The sequence below is a fragment of the Coenobita brevimanus genome, chromosome 70 (assembly GCF_032717465.1).
Source record: "Coenobita brevimanus isolate Jiangsu-jjx chromosome 70, ASM3271746v2, whole genome shotgun sequence".
In the NCBI taxonomy this organism is placed as follows: Eukaryota; Metazoa; Arthropoda; class Malacostraca; order Decapoda; family Coenobitidae; genus Coenobita; species Coenobita brevimanus.
The window spans coordinates 44,651,750-44,676,053 of record NC_137023.1 but is presented as its reverse complement, the minus strand read 5'-3'; the positions used below and the strand labels follow the sequence as shown (position 1 = coordinate 44,676,053).

Here is a 24,304-nt window from a genome sequence, read left to right as displayed (position 1 = left end):
AGTTGACACTTCCCACATAAGCTGAAGATTTACCTCGTATTGATTATGACCTATTGTATGATGCTGACGGTGTTAAAACAAAAATGTGTTACTTAGCCACGCATTAGTCAAGGATTGACTGTATCATGGTAGGTGTAGGTTGTTGTCAGTCGAGACTTGAGTGAGATGCTGTCATTAGAGTGGACTCAAGAAGACTGAGAAAGAGGGAGGTGCAGTTGGTGGCTGGTGCACTGTGGCTAAAAGTGAGCCTAGAAATGGCACTGTACTGTATATGAATTTTTAACCCTCATCTGCATTTTGAAATTATATATTGAAGTATTAAATATTTGTACAGTATTTTAAGTTGAGTACAGTTAAAATTGCAAGTTAAATTTTTTCAAGTTAAATTCGCACAAGTTGCAACACGACTGTGCTCTGTATGAATGGAGTTGAGAGAGAGGTATGGTAAAGAAAAGTTTCAGAGTGATAGTGAATATGGTGATGAATGTTGAGAGGTGTGGTAGAATGTGAACTCAGAGTTTCATTAATGTCTGTGAGAAACAAGGCCAAGTTAATGTAGCCAGTAAAAGTAAAGAAATTGGCATTGAAAGAAGTGACTGAATGTCGTGTGTTGATAAATGGTGAGATACTGGAATTAACTGAAGATGTAAAATGAAAAAGAGGCAGGTGTAAGTACAATTTGGTTAGGTTGAATTGGAGTCAAGATAATTCATGTTTTATCGGAATGGACATTACATTATTCTAGACCAAACCACCACTGGATTTGTGTATATAATGATGGTGAGTATTTATTAGCTGAAAATATATATAAATTATTATTTTGATAGTAAACTTTTTGTTGCAGTAATCTCCTCCTACTGCCATTTTCCTCTTCCATTGTAGGTCCAGATGTCATTAACCGTCAAGCAGTGCTGTGCCACCGTGTGTTACGTACACTTCAGAACATTGCACAGAACTCCCCATGTTTAAGTGAGGACACTTGGCAGACCTTGCTTATGTTCCTCCTACATATCAACTCAGCCCTTCTTTCACCACCCACTGTCAAAGGTACCATACACCATTTGCTGTAGTAATTACCAGGATCCTGATTTCAGAAATTGATACAAGAGTTAATGATTATTGTTTTGTGGAAAAATGATTTGGAGAACTGCAGGAATGTGCCTGATACACAATTCTTAATATTCGGGAGCTGGAAAAGTGGATAAATAAGAGTATTATTGGTATGTTGTTTGATTTGATATAATATATGACTAAGTGCTTGTAAAAGAAGGCTGCAGTCAATATATGCATATGGTATTTTTTGTGCAGTGTGCATTGTACTGTGTATAGATATGGATGCTTTATTGTATGTAATACAGTAATGATTATGCTATTAATAATACAGAAACTGGTATGTGTGTTCATGTGGGGGTTGATGTGGGGAGGGATATGCATGGCAAGGCCCTTTGATTTCTTGCAGGAAGGAAGCCTCAGATTTTATCTCTCTCCCCTCCCCCACCTTCCCTGTGTTGTAGCAGCAGTAAATTTTTACATTGTAAATGGTCGTTAGTGGGGTCATTCCATTTATATACCAGAACTAAGGCAGGTGGGGGAAGACATACATTATCCACGTGCAGTAATACGGGTTGGAGGATATAGTGTTATGATACCGGTAGTAATGTTAATACTGTACTACAATATCACTTATATTAGCTGTAATGTTATTTTTTCTTTATTAGGCAGTAAGTCACCCTTCTCTTACTTTAAGGAAAAGTACATTGTTGATACCACACTAAATATTCGACTGAAACATAGATCATGAACACCAAACTTGACCCCTTTTGTTCAGTGACATTTTAAAATTCATATTCATGCTACTGCTAGACAGCTGTATTTATCTTAAGAGAGGTCTTCATGATGTATGTATGTATGTATTTATGAGAGCTTTGTAGTGAGGGATTAGAAAATATACCGTCTCAGTTATTCCTATCAGTCTGAGAGATATTTCCTTTTCATGAGGTAAATAAAATTGTCTGGTGAGTGGTAGCAGTCTTGATGAAAAGGCATCATTATACAGGATTGAAGGAATGACAAAAATGGGTAAGTCAGTACAGTATTGTGTAAGTGTCAGTCACTGCTTTTTATTTTTCATTCATTGCCAGACGCCCTGTATCCCTAACGGGGTGGCCAAGGGCTTAGAGTTAATTATTTTACAGGGAGGAGCACTAATCATCCACCAACCCCACTTGACACGTAGGGAGAACGTTATGCCAACAGCATCTGGTGTTCCCAGGTGGTCACCCATCCAAGTACTAACCATTTTATGCCTCTGTATATTCGTGAACAAGTTCTTTTATTTTCTTTTTCAAATGCAAAAATTTAAAACAAAATGCATGGGATCAAATAACACAGTTTTAATTCTTTCAAGGGGCTAAAATTATTGGGTATTTGAGTACCAGAAAATTTTGCGTCTCTCTGTGAGCTTTTACTTTGAACTTTAAGTGCATTTTTTAACCAAATTACTGATGATCGCTATGATTTATGGTATAATGGATATTCAACGAGATAGAGTAAGTGTTGTGGTACACTGAAACCTTGAGTAATCCATCCATCCATCATCCAGTCCTACAGTATGTTGCCCCATGAAGAGCGTGGGAACCTGGGGCTAGGCAAGTTGGTCCTGACATTTAAGATGAGAGTGACCAACCTCACTCATCCCTGAGTGGCATTACATGAGCAATAAACCCCAACCAGCCCTTGGATAGAAACCTACATAGGCTCAGTCCGATTGGAGCACCTTAATTACCCACTAAACCACCAGGTGCCATAATTTGGTTTAATAGTTACCACCCAGCATAGTAGATGGTTTCCTGGTGTAGAGGATACCATTTGGCATGTTACTCAGTGTAGAGTCATCCATAGGCAGAAGGAAGAGGAAAGAATGAAGGAAGGAAAGACAGAAGAGGGAGTGTAAAGTCACCCATAGACAGAAGGAAGAGGAAAGAATGAAAGAAAGACAAGAGGAAGAATGGAAGATAGGAAAGGGCAGACACTCAAAGCAGTGCTACATTAAGTGGATGGTGAGCATTGTGCATTAAAAAATATAGCTTTTATTCAGTTAGAGTAGCAGGTAAAAATGTGCCTCCTTTGCTGAAAATGTTGTCAGGTGCAACAAAAACACTTGGTCATGTGATGTTGCTCTTCGCCCAGACCAAGCATGATATCATTCCACTCAGATGTAGTCATCTTGCATTTGTGTGTGTGTGTGTGTGTGTGTGTGTGTGTGTGTGTGTGTGTGTGTGTGTGTGTGTGTGTGTGTGTGTGCATTAGGGTGGTCCTTAATTTTCAGCTTGAAAAATTTGCTTCAGCTGCTGCGGGACTACGTTCCTATTGATTAAAAAATGGTGTATATAAATCTTCATGCTTATTAGATAAGTTTAGCTGGTGCCACGTCATGTTCAAAGTTATACTGTTGTGGTGTAATGTTAATATGCCATTGGGTTATCTAGGTCCCCCTCTTTGCAGAGTATTAGATCATGGGAACCAAACTCCCACTCATTGTTGCTTAATTTTATGGCTTGTAATTGCTGCCAGCTGTAGCGTTCATCGCATCTGGATACACTTGCCTTTGTTGCTTAGCGACCTGGAGATGAAACTGTCATTGATCTTCGTTCTTGGTCAACACTGGATTAAACTCTTGAATCAGTGCTACCCCTCTTTCAGTGAAGTCATTTGTTACCTTTAGCCCCTGGATGATGTGCTCAGCTTCCTTGTAATCCTCATGACTTTCTCATGTGGATGGATCGAATTCTTGGAATGAATGAGGAAGGCCAAGCAGTGTGAATATCTTCATGGTGTTACTGGTCACTAAACTTGAATTCTTTTCTGATTCAGTGGTGTCACCTAAAGTTCAACTATTGCCCTCTTTAGTTGATCTTTGCTTCCTTCATTAAGAGACATCACCATTTTTTACTTCTCTTTAGGGTCAACAGCTGGATCAAAAAAGGTCAATCCAACTAATTGCTCTGACAAATACCACAAATGATGACCAAATGCTTTCAAGCAGACTTGTGAGATATCCTTATCAGGATAAAGTGACAATTCTTGGTGAAGCCTCAGATCATTTGCTGGAGCTAGAGCTGCTTTGTTGCCATTAACCTTGATTTCAGGTATTGCTTCACGAACACAACAAACTGCTTCAATCCTTGGCCTTACTGCAGTGTGATGCTTGTCTGATGATGGAAAGATAGACTTTGATGCTGCATATTAGTTTAGCCATTCATCTGGCATGATGGCAAGCACCAGGGTGCTGAAACCTTGTTCCACAGGGTGGTACACCACCCAAGGCAACAATGGACGGTTGTAGCAGTTCTCGATATTCATCTTGAGTTTGACTTTCTTGCAACTGTTTCATACAAATTGCTGAGCTCATCACATTGGTTGCTATCAATCACCGGCATTTCCTCTTTGTCATTCAGGGTCTGAATAGCATTCCACGTGGCTTAGAACTGCTTGAATGTGTGAATGTTGGGACCAGAGGACAGTCCAAGGCAAATGACGAAGGCCTTTTGAACAAGGACCTCAAAAATGTGATGCCAACAAGCAAGCTGGAGGAGATCCTTGTGCAACTGTTGTTCAATAAAGGTGCATGCCCCTGCCCACAATCCAGTATTGCTGGCTGTGGTATCGAATGCCATTCCTACCACACGTTCAAATATACTGTACTCATTCAAGGTTTCAGTGATGACATTGGCCATGGCCTTTACTGTCGCTGATTCCAAACTGGGTACGTTTAAAAGCTTTGAAACTCCATCGCCTGAGACGAGAATTGGAAGGTATTCAGTGACATTTGTTCCTGTTACTTTGGGATTTAGTTTTCCACCCCAGTGCACTACATGTGGCACAATTGGAAGGAATGATTTCTTCAGCCATTTTGCAAATTCCGTCCGACTCTTGATTCGATCTTGGTGGATATTTTGCGTGTTGATAGTATACATTGTTGGATATTGTTCGCAGGCAAAAATGGTCACAGAAAACAGATGGACGGCAGCACGGTCTGAAGTCTTGGCCTGATCTAAATCAGCAGCAGCTGGAGAAATGACAACTGTTTTTTGCGCTCGTTGGTGTTTCAGAGGAGGAGCTGCAGCCGAAAAGGAAGGACCTGCTATATCTGTATACCTGTCACCTGTTTCGTCTCCATCACCATTTGGGCTTTCCTCTAGCTCTGCTATTTCCTTTCTGACTGCTCGATGACATTCCTCACACTCTCTCCTCGCCTGTTCAATCTGTTGTCTCTTTCTGTCTTCATTCTTTCTGGTGGAGTTGCACATCAATACTCAGCATAGAGCCTAGCCTCCCTTTCTCCCTCCGAGTCACAAGAAACTTCTTATCCTCACGATTTTTGATGAGGTTGAAGGTATTCGTGTGCTGTGTCAAATAGATCTTTCATCTGTTCTTGGAAGTTCTTTCTCTTCTCCTCTCTTTCTGTATTCTGGCTCTTACTCTTCTCCAACTTTCTTCATTCTTTATAGAGAGATTCGAGTTTGGGGATATGATTCTGTGGCTCAGGTGCAGGAATGCGAGCTCTCTCCCAGAATCCCCTTAGTTCCTGAGATAAAACACATGCTGAATCCCTCAGTGTTCATGTCTCTGTTCTTATCAGTTAGATTAGTCGCGCTAACACTTCTCCACAAGAAGGTAACTTACTTCCAAGTAGTCTTTCACTTGGTTAGCCAACAAGCCAAATCTTGGTTTTGCTCCTGCTTTTTATAACTGGTGTTGACAATTTCACTTCAGTCATAGTAAGTAAGTGCTTAATAATAACTCAGATGGCAAATCCTTGTTAAAAGAAAAAATATGAGTATTACTAGGATGTAGCCTCCAGTGAAGTAGGCATAAAGCAAACACTTTTTACAAACAACAATGATTATTATCACAATAATTATTTTGCTTATAAGACTCAAACTTTGGGTAAGATGCGGCACCAGGAAATATCATCCAATTCGGCTAAAATTTGGTATCTTAAGAGTTTACACCTAAACTCACAATATACACTTCCAGTAAACAAAATATTCCAGAATTAATTTTCTACCCCCTAGTACTAAGGACCACCCTAGTGTGCATATATGTGTATGTTCATATTAAGTTATATATATGTGTATGAAGTTGCATGCTTGCATGCATTTTGTGCATCTATTTTGTGTGTGTACAGTATAGTTATAACACATGTGTGTTGTCACTGTTAATGAATTTAGGGCATTTTTGGTAAAGATAGCTGAGAAAAAGGGTGACACTTGCTAAGTTGTCAGAAACAGGTAGGCCTTTAAATGGATTTCCCATTTTTGTTCAGTATATCCTACCAAAACTGATCATCCAGTTTCCAAAAATCTCCTCTTTCCAAAATGTTTTTTCATGTATTATGGGGGTGCTGATATGTGCCCTCACAGAATCAGAGCATATTTGAAGACAAAATTTGTTTGTAAACAAATATAACAACAGAAAATATATTACCAATACAAGATATTTCATTGCAGACTGTTCTTGGTATTGTAGGCTGTTTTTTTATATGATTTTCTTTTAATTACCATTATGATTCTACTTTCCAATATGTTCCAAGTACTATAAATCTTTTGGACCTAAGCAATCTGGATTGGAGAGTTTGTATTTTATAATGCAGTTTTGATTTACATGACACCTCCCAAGAAGCAACCTGCTCCTTTACGTGAGGTTTCATTGATTTTGTTAAATGTAAAAAGCTCGATCACAAACTCACACCAGCAGTGACAGGGCCAAGCTTGAGTGGTATTGAAGAAAACGGTTTAAACTAAGGGGTTGGCAGCATAGCTGCAGCCCTCAGGCCAGATCTGGCCTACAAATCCACTTTGACCAGCCTGCCATTATGCTTCACCAGTTTGAAAAAAAATATGCCTATTGTTCACAGACTACTGTATCCATCCATCCTTCCATCATCCAATCCTACGTTGCCCCATGAGGAGCGTATGAGCCCGGGGCTAGGCAAGTTGGTCCTGACATTTAAGATGAGAGTGACCAGCCTCACTCATCACTGAGTGGCATTACGTGAACAGTAAACCCCAACCACCCCTTAGATATAAACCTTCACAGGCTCAATCCGATTAGAGCGCCGTAATTACCCACTGAACCATCAGACACCAAAATTTGGTTATATGGTTACCACCCAGCATAGTAAACGGTTTCTTGGTGTACAGGAAACCATTTGGTTCATCACTTAGAGTAGAGTCACCTACAGGCAGAAGGAAGAGGAAAGAATGATGGAAAGTAAGACAGAAGAGGGAGCATAAAGTCACCCGGAGGCAGAAGAACGAGGAAAGAATGAAGGAAAGAAAAACAGAAGTTGATGAAAGGAAAGAAGGATGGAGGATGGGAAAGGGCAGACACCCGACAGCAGCACTACATCGAGTGAGTGGATGGTGAGCGCCCCCACCTACCTGCTGTGACTCATGTAAATTATGGCATATTAGATAAATTTTAAAGGAGGGATTGATTGATCACACAGACAGCACTAAATTTGTTTAATGGGAAACTGATTACAGAAAAGGCAACTGTATTGTATATTTTTCCTGTTTTAAGAGCATACACTTGGGTGTAATGCTATCAGATCTTTAGGCTGGTCATATACTGGTACCCGTAAATGGGCCCCTACACCTTGCAGGAGGTTGTATGGATCAGACTATTAACATTTCTGCTGTATTTATTCATCCACCCATCCATCAATGAATTCTATGTTGCGCCATAAGGAGCATAGGAGCCCTGGGCTAGGCAAGTTGGTCCTGACATTTAAGATGATAGTGACCATCTGTATTAATTAATTAATTAATTAATTATCATATATCCACCTCCTTGGCAGGTGAGTGTGTGAGGAAGAGAGGTATGGAAGTTGGTGAGGCTAGGGGACTGACAAGAGATAGAGCTGGCTGGATGAATGTTGTGAGATGTGCATGATCAAGGATTTGGCACCCCATTTTAATGTGACAGCGTCTGGATTGACTCTATCGGGTATGTTTATGTGGAGTTACAGAATGTGGTGAATGTTTTTGGCATATCAGGTAGAGCCAGGATGCCGGGGACTTGAATGATAAGTGAATGGAAGCATGGTCCATTGTATTGGGAAAACTTAGCCTGTCTGGACATTGCTATTCCTCACCCTGCCCTGGGGTGGGAAAGGAGGTCTGGATGATGATGATTTATTTATTTGTTCATTCTGTTGATCAACCACAGTCAATCTGACTGGGCAGACCCATCAACCACAAACAAGTACCGTAACCACCCCTGCAGGGGTTGTTCAGTGCACTGAAGTGTTGTTCGCTTGCTGTTGGCAACTAATTTATAATTTTTGAGAATTCTGTAACAAATAAGTGTAAAGGACTTAGTGAATTAAGTGCATCATGCATGCATTTAAACTCTTAAAATATAAATTCCCCATCTCTCAATAGGAACAATTCAACAGGCATTTGGTATATTTTCTGGAAGCATCAGCCATGTTACTCTGCACCAAAATTAGCTACGCATTTCTCTTGCTCATTGAGTAGAAATGAAATTATAAATATCTTCATCCATCCTTCTATCATCCAGTCCTATGCTACCCCATGAGGAGTGTAGGAGCCTGGGGCTAGGCAAGTTTACTGCCAGGAAATCTGTAGATACAGATATCAAGGATGGGTGAAGCAACAAGTTAGCATTGCATACAGGAATGGCATTCTGTATCATGTCTCATACTGTTATAACCCCAAATATAGTTGTATGTTGCCAGCAGAAGTTAATTCAGTGGGAGAATTCATTACTAAGAAGAATGAAAAGCATTGAGAGAAAGTCAGTTGATGGAAGTGATACAGAAAGGCAGATTTTTTTTTTTTAAAGCCTGTTCTGTATTTAACACAGTACATGTAGTACTGTACCATATTATTTCATGAGTGATACAGTATGAAATATTGTGAGAACGCCATGAAGCGGCTGAAAAATGGGAAAGTAGCTGGGGATGATGAGGTGTATGCAGAGATGATTAAGTGTAGTGGAGAGAGCAGAATGAAGTCTCTATCTATCTATCTATTGAATGAAGTGCTTGTTGGAAATATGTAAGAGGACATGGGTGAGTGAAACTGTGCCATCAGAGTGGAAAAAGGCAGTGATTGTACCTCTGTACAAAAATAAACCGGAAGGTGAGCGAAGTGAGTGCAAGAATTATCGTGGCAGAAGTCTATTGAATGTTGTTGGGAAGGTATATGGAAGAATTCTATGTATCTATCTATTGCCAGATGCCTTAATCCCTTATACAGGGTGGCCACAAACAAATTGCCTCCACATCACCCTGTACCCTGCCATTTCACTGCCCTGCTCCCAGTTCACACCCCCCTCTCTCATATACCTGTCCACTCCATCCCTCCATCTCATCCATGGAAAATTTATTATAGAAGAGTATCAAAAGTCCTAGTGAGTGATGAACTGGGTGTCTAGGAGTGGCAGAGGATGTGTGGATCAAAAATTTGCAGTGTGACAGATAGTGGAGAAGGCTTGTGAGAAGGACTATAAGGTGTTTATGGCATTTGTGGATCTGGAAAAAGCATGCAACAAAGTAGACTGAAAAGAATTGTGGAAGGTTTTGCGCATATACGGTGTAGATGGTAAGCTGCTAGGTGCCGTCAAGAGTTTTTATGATGGTAGTGAAGCATGTGTAGAGGTAAATGGGCATCTAAATGAATGTATCACTGTCAATTTGGGCATTTGACAAGGTTGTGTGATGTCCCCATGGTTGTTCAATATATATATATATATATATATATATATATATATATATATATATATGTATGAATGGGGTGATAGAAGTAAAAACATGAGTAATGGAGAGGGGGATGGCATTGATAATGAATAGTGATGGATGGAGTATCTCAGATTTGTTGTATGCTGATGATACAGTGCTACTTACAAATACCGGACAAGAGCTTGGTAGAGTAGTGGAGAATATTGCTGATGTCTGTGAGCATTGTGCCTTGAGAGTCAATGTAGAAGAGAGTAAAGTGATGGTAATCGAGAGAGAATGTGACTCCCAGTGTGATGTTACAGTGAATGGAGAAAAGACTGGAATTGGTGAGAGTTCAAATACCTGGGCACAATGATAGAAAAGAGAGGAAAATATGCAAAAGAAATGGAAAGTAGAGTGACACAAGGAAGGAAAGTAGCTGGTGCAATGAGGCCTTGAGTGATGCAGCTGCGCGAAGCTTACCTGAAGGAGTGCTAGTGCTAACTTTAACATACGGATATGAGACCAGTGTGGCATGAAATGAAAAGAATGAGAGCAATGGAGATGGAACTGCTGAGGAATGTTTGTGGAGTACAGAGAGTGGATAGGATATGAAATAATGTGATTCAAGAAAGATGCAGAGTGAGGAAGTCTGTGGACACCAAAATCGAAGAGAGTGTACTGAGATGGTATGGTCATGTGGAGAGAATGAATAACAGTTGAGTGGTGAAAAAGGTATGTCTGAGCAAATTTGAAGAAGGGAGGAGGTGAGATAGGCCAAGGAGAAGGTGGAGGGATGTGGTAGATGAGTGTGTGAGAAAGAGAGGTATGGAAATCAGTGAGGCTAGGGAACTGACAAGAGATTGAGCTGGCTGGATGAATGTTGTGAGAAGAATTGCATGATCAGGGATTTGGCACCCCATTTTAACATGGCAGTGTTCGGATTGACTCTATCGGATATGCTTCTGTGAAGCTACAGAGTGTGGTGGAAGTTTTTGGCGCATCAGATAGAGCCAGGATTCCGGGGGCATGAATGATGGGTGAATGGAAGTGTGGCCCATTGGAGTGGACAGACTTTGGCTGTCTGGACATTGCTACTCCTCACCATGCCTTAGGGTGTGAAAGGAGGTCCAGATGATGATGATGATGGTGAATTCATTCTATTTCAACAATAGGTACTATTGATAATAATGTGGAGCCTCATGTTTTGCATATTTTAGTTAAGAAATACATAGATTAGAGTTAAATGGCTGAACATGTGAGAATCAGTGTTTGAGAATGGGAGTGTCCCTTGACTAGGCCTTATCTTTGGGTGCATACTGCATTTTTCTCTTGGAGATGGATGAACATTAGGTTGATTTTGCTAATCTGATATTAAACTGATTAAGATATCATCTTTTAAGCTTTCTTGATTTTTTCAGCATTTATATTTACTTCAGGTTTGCTATACTTTTCTAACATTTAAGTTTGTATTCTGCTTCTTTCCTTAGTTTCATGAAATGTTAAAAGTAGAGCATTACTGTACTGTAGCTGTGTGTTTTTGTGATATTCTTTCAAAAAGTTCTAGAATGGCATTTTCTGTAACTAAGTTATCTTTTAAAATTTCATTTCATATTTCTTGAATTGATGTTCTTGTAGATTTCATTTCTTTTCTGTAAAGCATGGTTAGTTCTTGAGGGCTTGTAAAGCATCTGAGCATCATTTCTGCAGTTGCAAGCAAAAATTATAGAAAGTAGATTATTGTTTTACAAATTCTGTATAGAATGCTGAGGCAAACCCATATATTTATTTAGCTTGTATGTAATGATTTTATTGAATTTGTCAAAAGTAGTTTTTTATAGTGCATATTAAGACAGTAAAAGTATAGTATAATAGTATAATCTATATTGTGTTCTCAGAGAAATCATATATTGAATCAGATGTTCACATGTCTACTTGTTTCTTCCATTGTTCACAAGTAATAAACTCAACTGCAGCCTTAATGTTGTTCTGCTCTTCCTCTGTTAATGCATTTCTGTCTCTTCGCTGCAGAACATCAAGTTTTTCTTTTTGTTTTTCTTCTACCCTTAGTTGGAGATGAGAGAGAAGGTGTCTCTCCCAGCTTTACTGGAGCCTTGCCCGGTATTTATGTACTAGTGTTGTGTGTTGCTTTTGGTGCTTTGAAGTTTATTTCTTCGTACTGGCATAAACAGCATAACCTGGAGTGGGTCCTGTGCTGCTTGTAAACGATGTTTTAATGCAGTTTGTAATATTGGTATGTACATTTGTGCTTGACTTGAAAGGGTTACCAAAGAGGCAGCAGTACTTTTTTCAGCAATACCAACTTTAAGGTTGCTGGTCTTTATGTCAAGTAACAGAAATTGTATTGTTTGTTAAATGAAACTGATATTAAAAAGCATGTGACCCTCTCAGTTCAACATCACATCTTGCAGTACCCTTCTTAATCAAGATTTTCTGTACTGGTGGTGTACTTTTGAAGCACTCTCCATTAACTGGATGAAAGTTGTTAACTGTCTTCCTCATGTATTTCTTACCTATCTTGTGGCTCTTGTCTGCCTGTTAATTAGGGATTTTATCCATTGGCTACTCATGATTCACTCTTTTTTTTTTTTTTGTCATTCCCTGCCATTCCTGGATGAAGTGGTGAAAGGTAAGACAAGCTTCAGCAAATAAATAAATACTTATGGTTTTTGTTAGAGATTACATATTTATTAGTTAAAACGTACTCTTTTGGGAGCAAGACTTGACACACTGGTAGTTTAACATGATTGAATTTGTCATTAATTTCTAATTTTGTTTGGATTTTTGTACAGTGTTTGCACTTTTTGGAATTAGGGAAACCTTGTTTACCATAAATATTCGTTATTAACTATGGGAGATATTTTTTCATTGTGAAACAAGCTGCCAATAAGGAATATTAGTGTACATGTTTAACTGGATACCTGATACTACATGTCTTAACCATGTAAGTATTGTGGGTAATATAGCTAACATTTTTTGATGAGACAATCATTTTTTATGATATGTGCTTTTGTCAAGATGTAAAAGTCCTGATAACTTAAAGAGATCAGTTACTTGCAATAATTATGTTTCATTTCTTTTTAAGAGATTTTCATGAGCTTTATTTACTTACATACCAGGAATAATATATGTATGTGAAAAGAAATTTACAAGCAAGCTGCAATTTAACCTCATTTGCCTAACACTTTTTACCCAACCCACTCTCAGAGGACGCAGGAGAACAGCTGTGTGAACGTGTTTTGAGTGTGCTGTTTGAGACTTGGCTGCTGGCATGTTCACGCTGCTTCCCTCCTCCACCCCTATGGAATGCTCTCAGGTGAGATGTACAACACATTTTTGCTTTCTTTTAGTTGTCATTGGTTATCATTATCATTCTGACCATTTTACCCATTCATTGATGGGCAAGATATTAGGGTGATGTGTTAAAGTAAGATTCAGAAACAAGGAAAGGAGATGTAGGAAAGTGGGAAACTATCAGCAGCATGCTCAATAAAATGAGCCAAAATATCATTCACACCATCATTCAGGTGCCCAGTATCCCAGGTTCACCTCTCAGGTCAGACCATCTGTACATGTTATGAGGGTGTTTGTCTTTATGGATACTCTTCAAATACACTTGCCTGGTAAAGTCAGTTCATTGATTACCATGGTAAGAATAGGGTGCCAAACGCGTCTCGTGATCTTATCTGTACAGTATATACAGTTCGCATCCACTCACTTGATGTAGTGCTGCTCTCGGGTGTCTGCCCTTTCCTCTTCTCCCTCCTTTCCTTCCTTCCTTTTCTGTCTTTCTTTACTTCATTCTTTCCTCATCCTTCTGCCTACGGGTGGCTTTACACTCCCTCTTCTGTCTTTCTTTCGTTCATTCTTTCCTGTCCCTTCTCCCTATGGGTGACTCTACATTGAGTGACAAACCACATGGTTTGCTGTACACCAGGAAACCATTTACTACACTGGGTAGTAACCATATTACCAGATTATGCCGCCTGGTGGATTAGTGGGTAATTGTGGCGCTCCAGTCGGATTGAGCCGGTGAAGGTTTATCTCTAAGGGGTGGTTGGGGTTATTGCCCATGTAATGCCACTCGGAGTCAGGTTAGTCACTCTCATCTTAAATGTCAGGGCCAACTTGCCTAGCCCCAGGCTCCTACACATCTTATGCGGCAGTGTAGGCTTGGGTGATGGATGGATGGATGTGTATAGGGCTCCTATGCTCCTCATGGGACAATGTAGGATTTGATGATGATGATGATGATGATGATATACATTATATATATATATATATACAGTATATCCATCCATCCATCATCCATTCCTACGTTGCCCCATGAGGAGCATAGGAGCCTGGGGCTAGGCAGTTGGTCCCGACATTTAAGATGAGAGTGACCAGCCTCACACATCCCTGACTGGCATTACATGAGCTATCAACCCCAACCATCCCTTGGATATAAACCTTCACCGGCTCAATCCGATTGGAGCGCAATAATTACCCACTGAACCACCAGGCGCCAAAATTTGGTTATATGGTTACAACCCAGCGTAGTAAATGCTTTCCTGATGTACAGGAAACCATTTGGCTTGTCACTCAGTGTAGAGTCACCCACAGGCTGAAGAAAGAGAAAAGACAGAAGAGGGAGTGTAAAGTCACCCGTAGGCAGAAGGACAAGGAAAGAATGAAAGAAAGAAAGACAAAAGTGAATGGAAGGAAAGAAGGATGGAGAGGAAAGGGCAGACACCCAAGAGCATTATAAGTATATTTATAGAGTGACGGGGAATCATCCAGGGTGTGAATTGTCCTGATGGGGAATTATCTGACAGTCGAATTGACTTGATGGTGAATTGTCTCAGAACCGTATCATCGTATGCTTCATATACTGTATGAATAAATGATGTTGATTTTCATTCTCTTCTTGACACGTGTCACATATGATATTAGGTTAGGCTCATACTTTTTCTTATAATTTTCCTTCACTTCTAGCATTTTGTTTCGCATCAAAAATATTATCTTTGGTTGTTTTGGTTGGAGTTTGGCCCTGAGAGCGCGTCACATACGATGTTAGGGTAGGCTCATACTTTTTCTTATAATTTTCCTTCACTTGTAGCATTTTGGTTCGCATCAAAAATGTTATCTTTTCTTGTTTTGGTTGACCTCTGGCCCTGAGAGCATCGAAATACGTGACTTTGCATTGAAAAGTAAGGTAGGCAGACCACTCCAAAATGCATCAAAATTTCATCAATCATTGCCAGACGCCATGTATCCCAAACGGGGTGGCCAAGGGCTCAGAGTTAATTGTTTTACAGGGAGGGGCACTAATCCTTCACCAACCCCAGTTGACACGTAGGGATGCCAACAGCATCTGGTGTTCCCAGGCGGTCACCCATCCAAGTACTAACTGACCCAACGTTGCTTAACTTCGCTGATCGGACGGGAAGCGATTGATTCATTGAATTCTAAACTGTTGAAATTTGAGATTCCACTGTTTACAAGTATATATATACTGTATATATATATATATATATATATATAATATACACATATATATATATATATATATATATATATATATATATATATATATATACTGTATATATATATATATATATATATATAATATACACATATATATATATATATATATATATATATATATATATATGTGTGTGTGTGTGTGTATGTATGTATGTATGTTTCCAAGGCACCCCGTGGGCTCCACCATCGGTTCCGAGGGCGCCATGGCGCACACGAACTACAGGTTGGGGGCCACTGTTGTAGACCATCATTATCTTTCTTCTCTGCTCTCACTTGTTTCTAGGGTCCACCTTATTGCATCTCTTTAGTGAAATTATGGATTGGGATGATGGTAATAATTGTGATATATATGTAAGTGTTTGCTGTTATTAATGATATAATTTGCAGGGAGAGTTGTCAACGCTGGCGTCATCGGGCAGGACTGATTGACCAGTGGAACAGAATCAATTTTGCACTCACCCGCAAGCTCATTGGGTTCATGTATGGTCCAGGGTTCCCAGAGATTCTCATTTGTGAGTAATGTTTTGTGTTTTTGTTGATTTTATGTTGCTGGGTAGTGGATATTGTATAGTTACCTTAACCTTATGCTTTCGTTCCCCCCACATTTTTTAGGGGGGGGAGAGGGGGGGGTTTGTATCCAGTTAATTTCTTTCACGGGAATAGGATGATGATGATGGTAGTGATGGTGATAATGTTTATGACAGTGGTGATACAAAGATTCTCAGTACTGTACTTGTAAAGCAATAGCTACCATTTGGTAGTCTCTGGAAGTTGCTTTTGGCATATATCTTCATGATCTGCAATGTGTGCTGTTGTGTGTAGCTACAGTAAGTTCCCTGTTATGAGAACTACTTATGACTATTAATTCATCATTCATCATCCAAGCCTGTGCTGCCTCATGAGGAGCATAGGGTCCCAGGGGTAGGCAAGTTAGTCCTGACATTTAAGATGAGAGTGACCAGCCTCACTCATCCCTGAGTGGCATTACATGAGCAATAAACCCCAACCATCCCTTGGATATAAACCTGTCCAGGCTTAGTCCAGTTGGAGCGCCTTAGCCCTCTCAAACTCTTTCGCCGCAACCTGTGTCCAACCGTTTCCGAGTACTGCATGACCTCCACAGGCTGGCTCGGACCATACACGCCACACACCCCTAACTCAGCAATGTGCTTGACATCGGAAAAAGTTTCCATTCAACTTTCTCCCCTGCCTTTATTTATAATTGTATTGTTATGAAATTGCTATATGTTATAAATGATTAAATGATCTTCCTAAAGAATGAAAACAAAAGAAAAGAGAAAATGAATTACTAATTTTTATTGTTCACTCTCTTATTCAGTGCTGATTTCTCACAGATATATAAATATTTCATCAGTGTTTGTTGAGAGAAAGGTGTAGAGCATTTATTTGTGATTGTTTTTGTAAAGAAATGACACTTCTAGCTTAGAAAGATTTTTATGGCGTATGGAACAGAAATATCCTATGGTCTTTAACCACACCTGGCCGCACTTGTAGTGGCTGGTTCAACATCATTAAATGTTTCCAATCATTTAATTCCTTTGCCCGTATTTGTAACTGTGTTGTTAGGAAATTACTACATTCGTTTCGTTTTTAAAGGCTCCAACATGCTTGCATGTGTCGGCCTTGGTCACCTAATGGCGGCTCTCCACGCTGCACGATCCATTGCAGCCTCCCTGTTCAGTCCCTTAACCCTAAGGTCACACTTAATGACCTCGTCCCATGTCTTTCTCGGTCTACCCCTCACAACCCCACCCCCAATATTAACACTTCTCACCTTCCTCACCCAATTATCATCCCCCATCCTCTCCACATGTCCAAACCACCTCAATCTACCTCTCCTCATCACAACACCAATACACTCCAGTTCCATCCTACCTCTCAACTCTTCCATTGTAAACCCAACCCCTCCAGGCCTTGGACGCAGGGACGCACTGCACATCCACCTAATCATTGTCATTTCAGTACGTCTGAGCCGGCAAATGTCTTCCTCCTTCACTGCCCAGGTCTCACTACCATACAGCATTACACTCCTAACACATGCTGCATACAAAGACCCCTTAGCACGTAGGGAGAGCCCTCTCAATGTCAGGAGAGGCAAGAGCTCCCTGAACTTCTTCCAACCACTTCTCACCCTAGCCACAGAGCTAGCTCCAGCCCCACCTCCAGCACACAACATGTCTCCCAAATAACAAAACTCTTCCACACACTCAAGAGATTCACCAGCAAGTTCAATCCTTTCACGTCTGACGATCTCCACCTGCTCACCCCGGCACGCCGTACACATAAAATCAGCATTATCTCGCAGTCTACCTCTGATACCACTACATCTCTTATGCACCCATTTATCACACACACTGCACAAGATGGAATTACTTCCCACGCCCTTGTGGCAAACTGCACATGGCCACTCTCCCTCGTCTTTGACAGTACCGCCACCAACCCTAGATATCATCAATTTTGTTTTATCTGCATTTACCCTTAAACCCTTTTGCCCCATACCATCTCTCCACTTCCTAAACCTTTCCTCCGCCTCCCTTTCATTCTCTGCAATCAACACCAAATCATCAGCATACAACAACTCCCACGGGAGTCCGTTTCTAAAGTCACGTGAAAGGGCTTCAAGTACCATGATAAACAACACGGGACTCAAGACTGACCCCTGATGCACACCAACATTCACGGAAAACTCATCACTCAAATCTCCATTCACTCTCACCTGGGTGTGAGCACCCACATACATGGCCATAACCACCCTAACCAGCCACTCCTCCAAGCCAAGCTTTCTCATTGCCCACTTCACCACCTCTCTAGGGACCCTGTCAAAGGCCTTTTCCAAATCAACAAAAACAGAATAAAGATCCCTTCTCCTACCAATATATTTTTCCTGAAGCTGTCGAACAATGAATATGGCATCAGTGGTCCCCCTACCTGGCATAAACCCAAACTGCATCTCATCAATATTCACTCTTTCTCTAATCATACCTTCTAAAACTCTCTCCATTACCTTCATTATCTGATCTAAAAGCTTTATACCTCTATAATTTCCTCTTTCCAGGGCATCACCCTTCCCTTTATACACATTTACAATTACACTCTTCAGCCAATCATCTGGGACAACACACTCATAAATAATCCTGTTTATCAGGTCAGTGACTAAACTCACCCCTGTATCGCGTGAGGCCTTCAACATTTCGGCAGTCAACCCAGACACACCTGCTGCCTTCCCCACCCTCATCCTGCCTATTGCCTCATTCACAGTAGCAGTATCAATCAAAGGCCAAGGGCCAGACACTGGATCTGCTGGCTCCAAACCTTCCCTGTCCCAGTCAAACTCCTCATTCAACAACCGGTTATAATGCTCTCTCCATGCATCTTTAATATCCTCACTGTTCACCACTACCCTTCCTTCATCATTCTTCACACACTGCTCACCTATGATATCCCGATTATCCCTCTTCATCTGACCTGCCACCCTAAATATATTTTTCCTTTCCCCATGATTTAGGTTATCAAGTAATTGTCTCTGTGACTCAGACTTTGCCCTGTATACCTCTCTCCTAGCCCTATGCTTGGCAGCCAAATATTCCTCTTTGCTACCACCCTTCTTCCATTCCCGGAAAAGCCTTCTTTTCTCCTTAATTGCAGCTTCTACACCCTCATCCCACCACCAAGTTACTTTATGTCTTGGTGGTCCTCTTGTCCAGCCGCATGTTACATCAGTAACTCTCAAGAAATTGTTCTTGAGGGCTCTGTACTGTTCATTAACGCCTCTGTCTACAGCTCCCTGTTCAGCCACCACTCTCCTCAACTCGCTATAGAAGGCATCCCTTACTACTTGGTTTTTCAGCTTCCATATTTTCCTCCTAGGTACATAAGTCCTCTTTTTCATCACTTGTTCTTTAAGCACCATATCACAAATCAATAGTTTGTGCTGCTGCACACACTCCTCACTTCCTATAACTTTAACATCCCTCACTAACCTCCTATCGGCCCTCCTAACCAGAAAATAATCTATCTGACTGCTATTTCCCCCAGACTCATACGTAATTAACCTACTGTCTCTTTTCCTAAAATATGTGTTGCACACAATCATGTCCGTTGCCTCCCCAAACTCGAGTATCCTTTCCCCTTCTGCATTCCTTAGACCATATGCACATCCCCCATGCACTCCTTCATAACCCTGTGCTGCTTCACCTACATGACCATTTAAGTCCCCTCCCAAAATCACTATCTCATCATCCCACATACCACCCACTACACGTATTAAATCATCCCAGAATCTATCTTTCTCTGATTCATCCAATCCTGCCTGGGGAGCATATGCCGATATAATCACAGCTATCTTTCTTCCCAACAGAATTTTCACTACCAATATCCTATCGCTTACTCTCAAAACATTCATAACATATTCCACCCATTTCTCCGCAACCATCACACCAACACCTCCATATCCGTCTGTCCCCCCCTGCCAAAACAACTTATAGCAACAGTCCTTCCCAACAATCTTTCTGGCTGATCCACCCCTGTACCGGACTTCCTGCAAACATGCCACATCCACCCACCTCCTACTGAATGCCTCAACGACTTCCCCTGCTCTTCCCCTCAAACTTCCCACATTCCATGAACCCACCCTCATCCCCATGGGTGATTTACTGTCCTCAGGCTTGCTTTGAAACCTTTTTTGTTTTGTCATCTTCAGTATTAATAAATGGGGACAGACACAGTACAGGTCCCACTCACTGCACAATCCCAGGTCCAGGCAATGGATCTGGGACCCCTAGCCCACCAGCTTACCAGTGGCTATGGTAGTGGCCTCGGGTCACCCTGCCAGGACAGCTGCAGGGACACCCTCCAAGCGCGTCTTGGCACTGCAACGATCCCGCCATTATACACTCACTGATAGGGCAGCCTCCTGGGGCGCTACTCCCAGGTTCGGGCCCCTCTCTATTGGGCGGAAGCGGCAGCCTGGGAACCGCAATGCCCTGTACCCTCTAGCACAGGCCCGAGCCCCATCTCGCCCTGGACCCATGATCTATGCCGGCGGAACCCCCGCCACGCCTCCCCCCAGAAGTCCGCCACTAGGTAGCGGGGGCAAAGTTTTCTGGCCGCATGCCCTTGCTGGCGCCAACCCCTGTAACGTAGTGGGATACGTTGTGTGAAATGTAAAGTGCATGTGGTGTAGTGCATAGATAGTTAGAGAAAATGTTTGGGAGAGTATGCTGGTCTCCTCTCCATGTTACTGTCACATTGAAAAGGTCAGCAAAGGGGGATGGTTAGATAGCTAGTGAAACAGGAGCTCCAGCTCTCCCTATCACCAGCATTCCCATTCCCCCCGGGAGTACTACCCTGTTCGGCCCGTGCTACAGCCTCCTCCTAATGGAAGAAAAAAAAAATACAATACTGTACAATATTTTTTTCGTTCACTTATTTATTCAATGCCCAGCGTCCACATTCAAGGTTAGAATGCAGCTGAAGATCATGGCGGAAAAAAAACGCAACCTATGTGGCTGGATGCAACCTGCGTTGAATTAGATCAAGAAGCTGGATTTCACTTATACACAACCTGCATTAAAACAGTGCGAGTGGTTAGATTTTTAACTGAGCCCTTGTGTATGAGAGGGTTTATCACCCACTAAACCACCAGGCACCATAATGTGGTTATATGGTTACCACCCAGCTTAGTAACTAGTTTCCTGGTGTACTGGAAACCATTTGACTTGTCACTCAGTGTAGAGTCACTCATAGACAGAAGGAAGAGGAAAGAGTGAAGGAAAGAAAGACAGAAGAAGGAAGGAAGAGAAGAAAGGGCAGCCACCTGAGAGCAGCACTACATCGAGTGAGTGCATAGTGAGTGCCCCCACTTACCACATATTTATGACTAAAGTACAGTACACATAATACATGTTGTCTTCTATGATAATAGTCCTCATCCTCATCCAATTCTACGTTGCCCCATGAGGAGCGTAGGAGCCTGGGGCTAGGCAAGTTGGTCCTGACATTTAAGATGAGTGACCAACCTCACTCATCCCTGAGTGGCATTACGTGAGCAATAAACCCCAACCACCCCTTGGATATAAACCTGCACCGGCTCAATCCGATTGGAGTGCAATAATTACTCACTAAACCGCCAGGCGCCAAGCAATACTGGTAATTAAAAAAAAAAAGTGTAAAAATGTATTGAAAATTTCCCCCCAAATTTCAGTTTTTGTGTTAGTATTTGCAGGCACAAATTTGAGAATGATTATGTCCAACATTGATACACTCACACCTGAACATATTGTACCTAAAAAAAAGTAGCACCCAATCTCTTATTACCCACTTTGACATGTATGTGTCAACTGTTAGTCTACCATAGTTGAGTAGTGTACATTCACCCTGTGGATAATGGAAGGTTTCCCTGTGATGAATAACACTGTCAGATTTTAGCTACAGTATAATAGTCGAGTTGTCAACTGTAAGGGTAGATTACTGTACTGTACGTTGATTTACTGTTGATGAAAATGGGAACATCAGCATCAAACTCAAAATGTTTGTTTTGGCAGTAGCCTTGGTTTAGCTGTAACTGAAAAAGTAAACATTCAAGTAAATTTGGTTGTTAGAACTAAACTTTTTGGGTTAGTGAATCAGCTGGTTATGCATTATTTCAGTTGCAGTAATAGGGAAGTTACTGTAGTCAGTAATTGAATGCTTATGAAAAATTCAAATGCAGTAACCTAGATTTATATTTGGTTTCATTACTGGTAAGTGTTGATGTTTACACTGCTATTGGGTTGTGAACTCTTCTCTTATGACTGTGTGGCAAGTGTGTACTGTACTTGACATAGGCATTCCAAATAAAGTATTTTTCAATTGCTGTTACACTTTCTACAGTAGGGCAGCCAACTGGGCTTATTACAAATATTCCCCCCCCCCCTTTTTTTTTTCTTTTTACCTCAGTCCCTTTTTTTTTGCTTATGACTTTGAACCCTTGATCAAAACAATTTTGAATAACTTTATTTTTTATCAGATACTAAAGGCATTCCTTGCTTTGATTACAGCCACTGAAGATGACCTGAATATTATTCCAGCCAACATGAGTCGTGATTGTATAGCTCAAGTATGGTACCGCATTCTCCACATTATTGGTGAGTAGCTTTGTATAGATGCATGGGTCTCAGAGTCAGTTCCTGCAGTGATATTGCACAGTTACAGTAGTAATTCTTTGTTTGTTGAGTAGCCTTTTGTGTGTGTGTGTGTGTGTGTGTGTGTGTGTGTTTTATTTCTTATTCACAAATATCACACAAAACGAAATGAACATCGGAAAATAATCAGTTATATTTTTCACATTTATATACTGTATTTGTATTTGGAAGATTCACAGTTACTGATACATAGTTCTTTTCGCAGGCAAACTTTGTTTCTTGCCCCTTCACTGTTGTTATCTTACAAAACTGTATTTATTCTCATTGTTGTTGTCAGGTGGTTATTGCTGAAATTAGTTGTTTATTTTTTCAAAACTGGTAGAGAAGTATTATATCAGACTTTTGCCGTAAAACAGTTTTGGTATGTTGTGCTTTTCCATTACTGTATTTGCATGAATATATAGATGTATTATTTACATTAACAGAGTAGAGCGGAAAAAATTATCATAATTTCATTGTTATGGTGGAAAGTGGTTATTTTCTTCTGTGAGAAAACAGGTGTGTATGATGGTGATGTTGCATTAAATTCGTCACAGTAGATAATAGTACCCTTAGTGGTACTACCATAAGAGTGAAATTTAGCTGCATTCATGGCAACTAGCCACACAGTCATTACTCGTAGACAGGAGACTCACCCACAACACAGACTTTCACACTATTACAGGTCATACTGCTCAATTAAAGTGTCTTTCTCAGAAGTTTCCAGTGACTGTTTGAAAGTACAGTATTTAGACAGTTTTGGTACTTTAATAAGCTTGTATACTGCTGAAAATGGCTATTGTATCATATCCTTAAGAAGAAATATCACTTTGATTGATCAATTGATTTTGATTAAGTGGGACAGAGAAGAGAAGTGGGAGCTACTGTGAAGTCTGTGGTATAAGGCAGAAGATAGAGCACAGAGATTGCAAGAGGAGTGCTTGTTGGTGTGTTAGTAGTTGGTGCGTTAGTATCCTCATTTACCATTGGGTTTAACATTATTAGTATACGCTAAGTTTGAAAAAATTCTTGTGTGAGAGTAATAGATGAGACTGGTAGGGACTGTAGGTTATATAGGTTGGATAGGATAAGAAACAGAAATTCATCTAAGACATGTAGTAAGGAAGTCTGTTGATCAAAGGGTAGAAGTAAGTGTGTTTTGACAGTGTGGTCTTAGTGGAACTTGATATAAATGGGATATGAAAAGACTCTGTGTAACTGAATTTGAAGGTGAGGGGAGGTATGAATGGCCAAGAATATGGCAGGATATGGCAAATGAATGTGAGAGAAGGTATGATACGGAAGTTGAGCAAGCAAAAAGAACTGCTGAGTTAGAAATGGATAGACTGAATAAGTATGGAGATGCACCTAGTTATTAACCCCTAAAGATCCATGCCTGTTGAATGACAGTTGTGGAAAATGTCACATAAAGTCCCATGGCTGTCGATGATACAGAGGCTACCAAAAACTGGTGGTTGGTAGCACTGCCTCTTTTATGATGTATATGGAACCTGGCCAATGGGAACTAAGAGATCAGGTGATGAGAGGCATGATCCGGCCTCCTTCCTGGGTGTGGGGACCCCCCACCCCTCCCCATGCCATCTCTCCACCTCCCTTTACCTCAGTGGATCCTGTCCTCTGTGTCCCCTCTCACCCAAACTACCCCCCATACCCCCTCTAGACTGTATTGGGTGTATGTGGCAAACATATTCCCTCTCTTTCCATGCATCCTGATGCTCCCCCAGACTCCCTCCCTATTCCCCCTTATTCTTCAAAGGCATCCCATTCTTGCTCATAATGAGAAGTGATTTTTTTTATTTTT

The 24,304-nt window shown here is 40.9% G+C and overlaps 1 protein-coding gene across 1 annotated transcript in view; it reads left to right on the top strand.

Annotated features, from left to right (window-relative positions):
* The window catches only part of LOC145406369 (ral GTPase-activating protein subunit beta), a 174,280-nt gene that overhangs the window by 19,720 nt on the left and 130,256 nt on the right, over positions 1 to 24,304 (top strand). Inside the window, exons 5-9 of the mRNA XM_080277534.1 lie at positions 883 to 1,047; positions 11,822 to 11,872; positions 12,980 to 13,088; positions 15,689 to 15,813; positions 22,360 to 22,446. Of these exons, the coding sequence (XP_080133660.1) occupies positions 883 to 1,047; positions 11,822 to 11,872; positions 12,980 to 13,088; positions 15,689 to 15,813; positions 22,360 to 22,446 (537 nt within the window). The remainder of the gene's footprint in view (positions 1 to 882; positions 1,048 to 11,821; positions 11,873 to 12,979; positions 13,089 to 15,688; positions 15,814 to 22,359; positions 22,447 to 24,304) is intronic.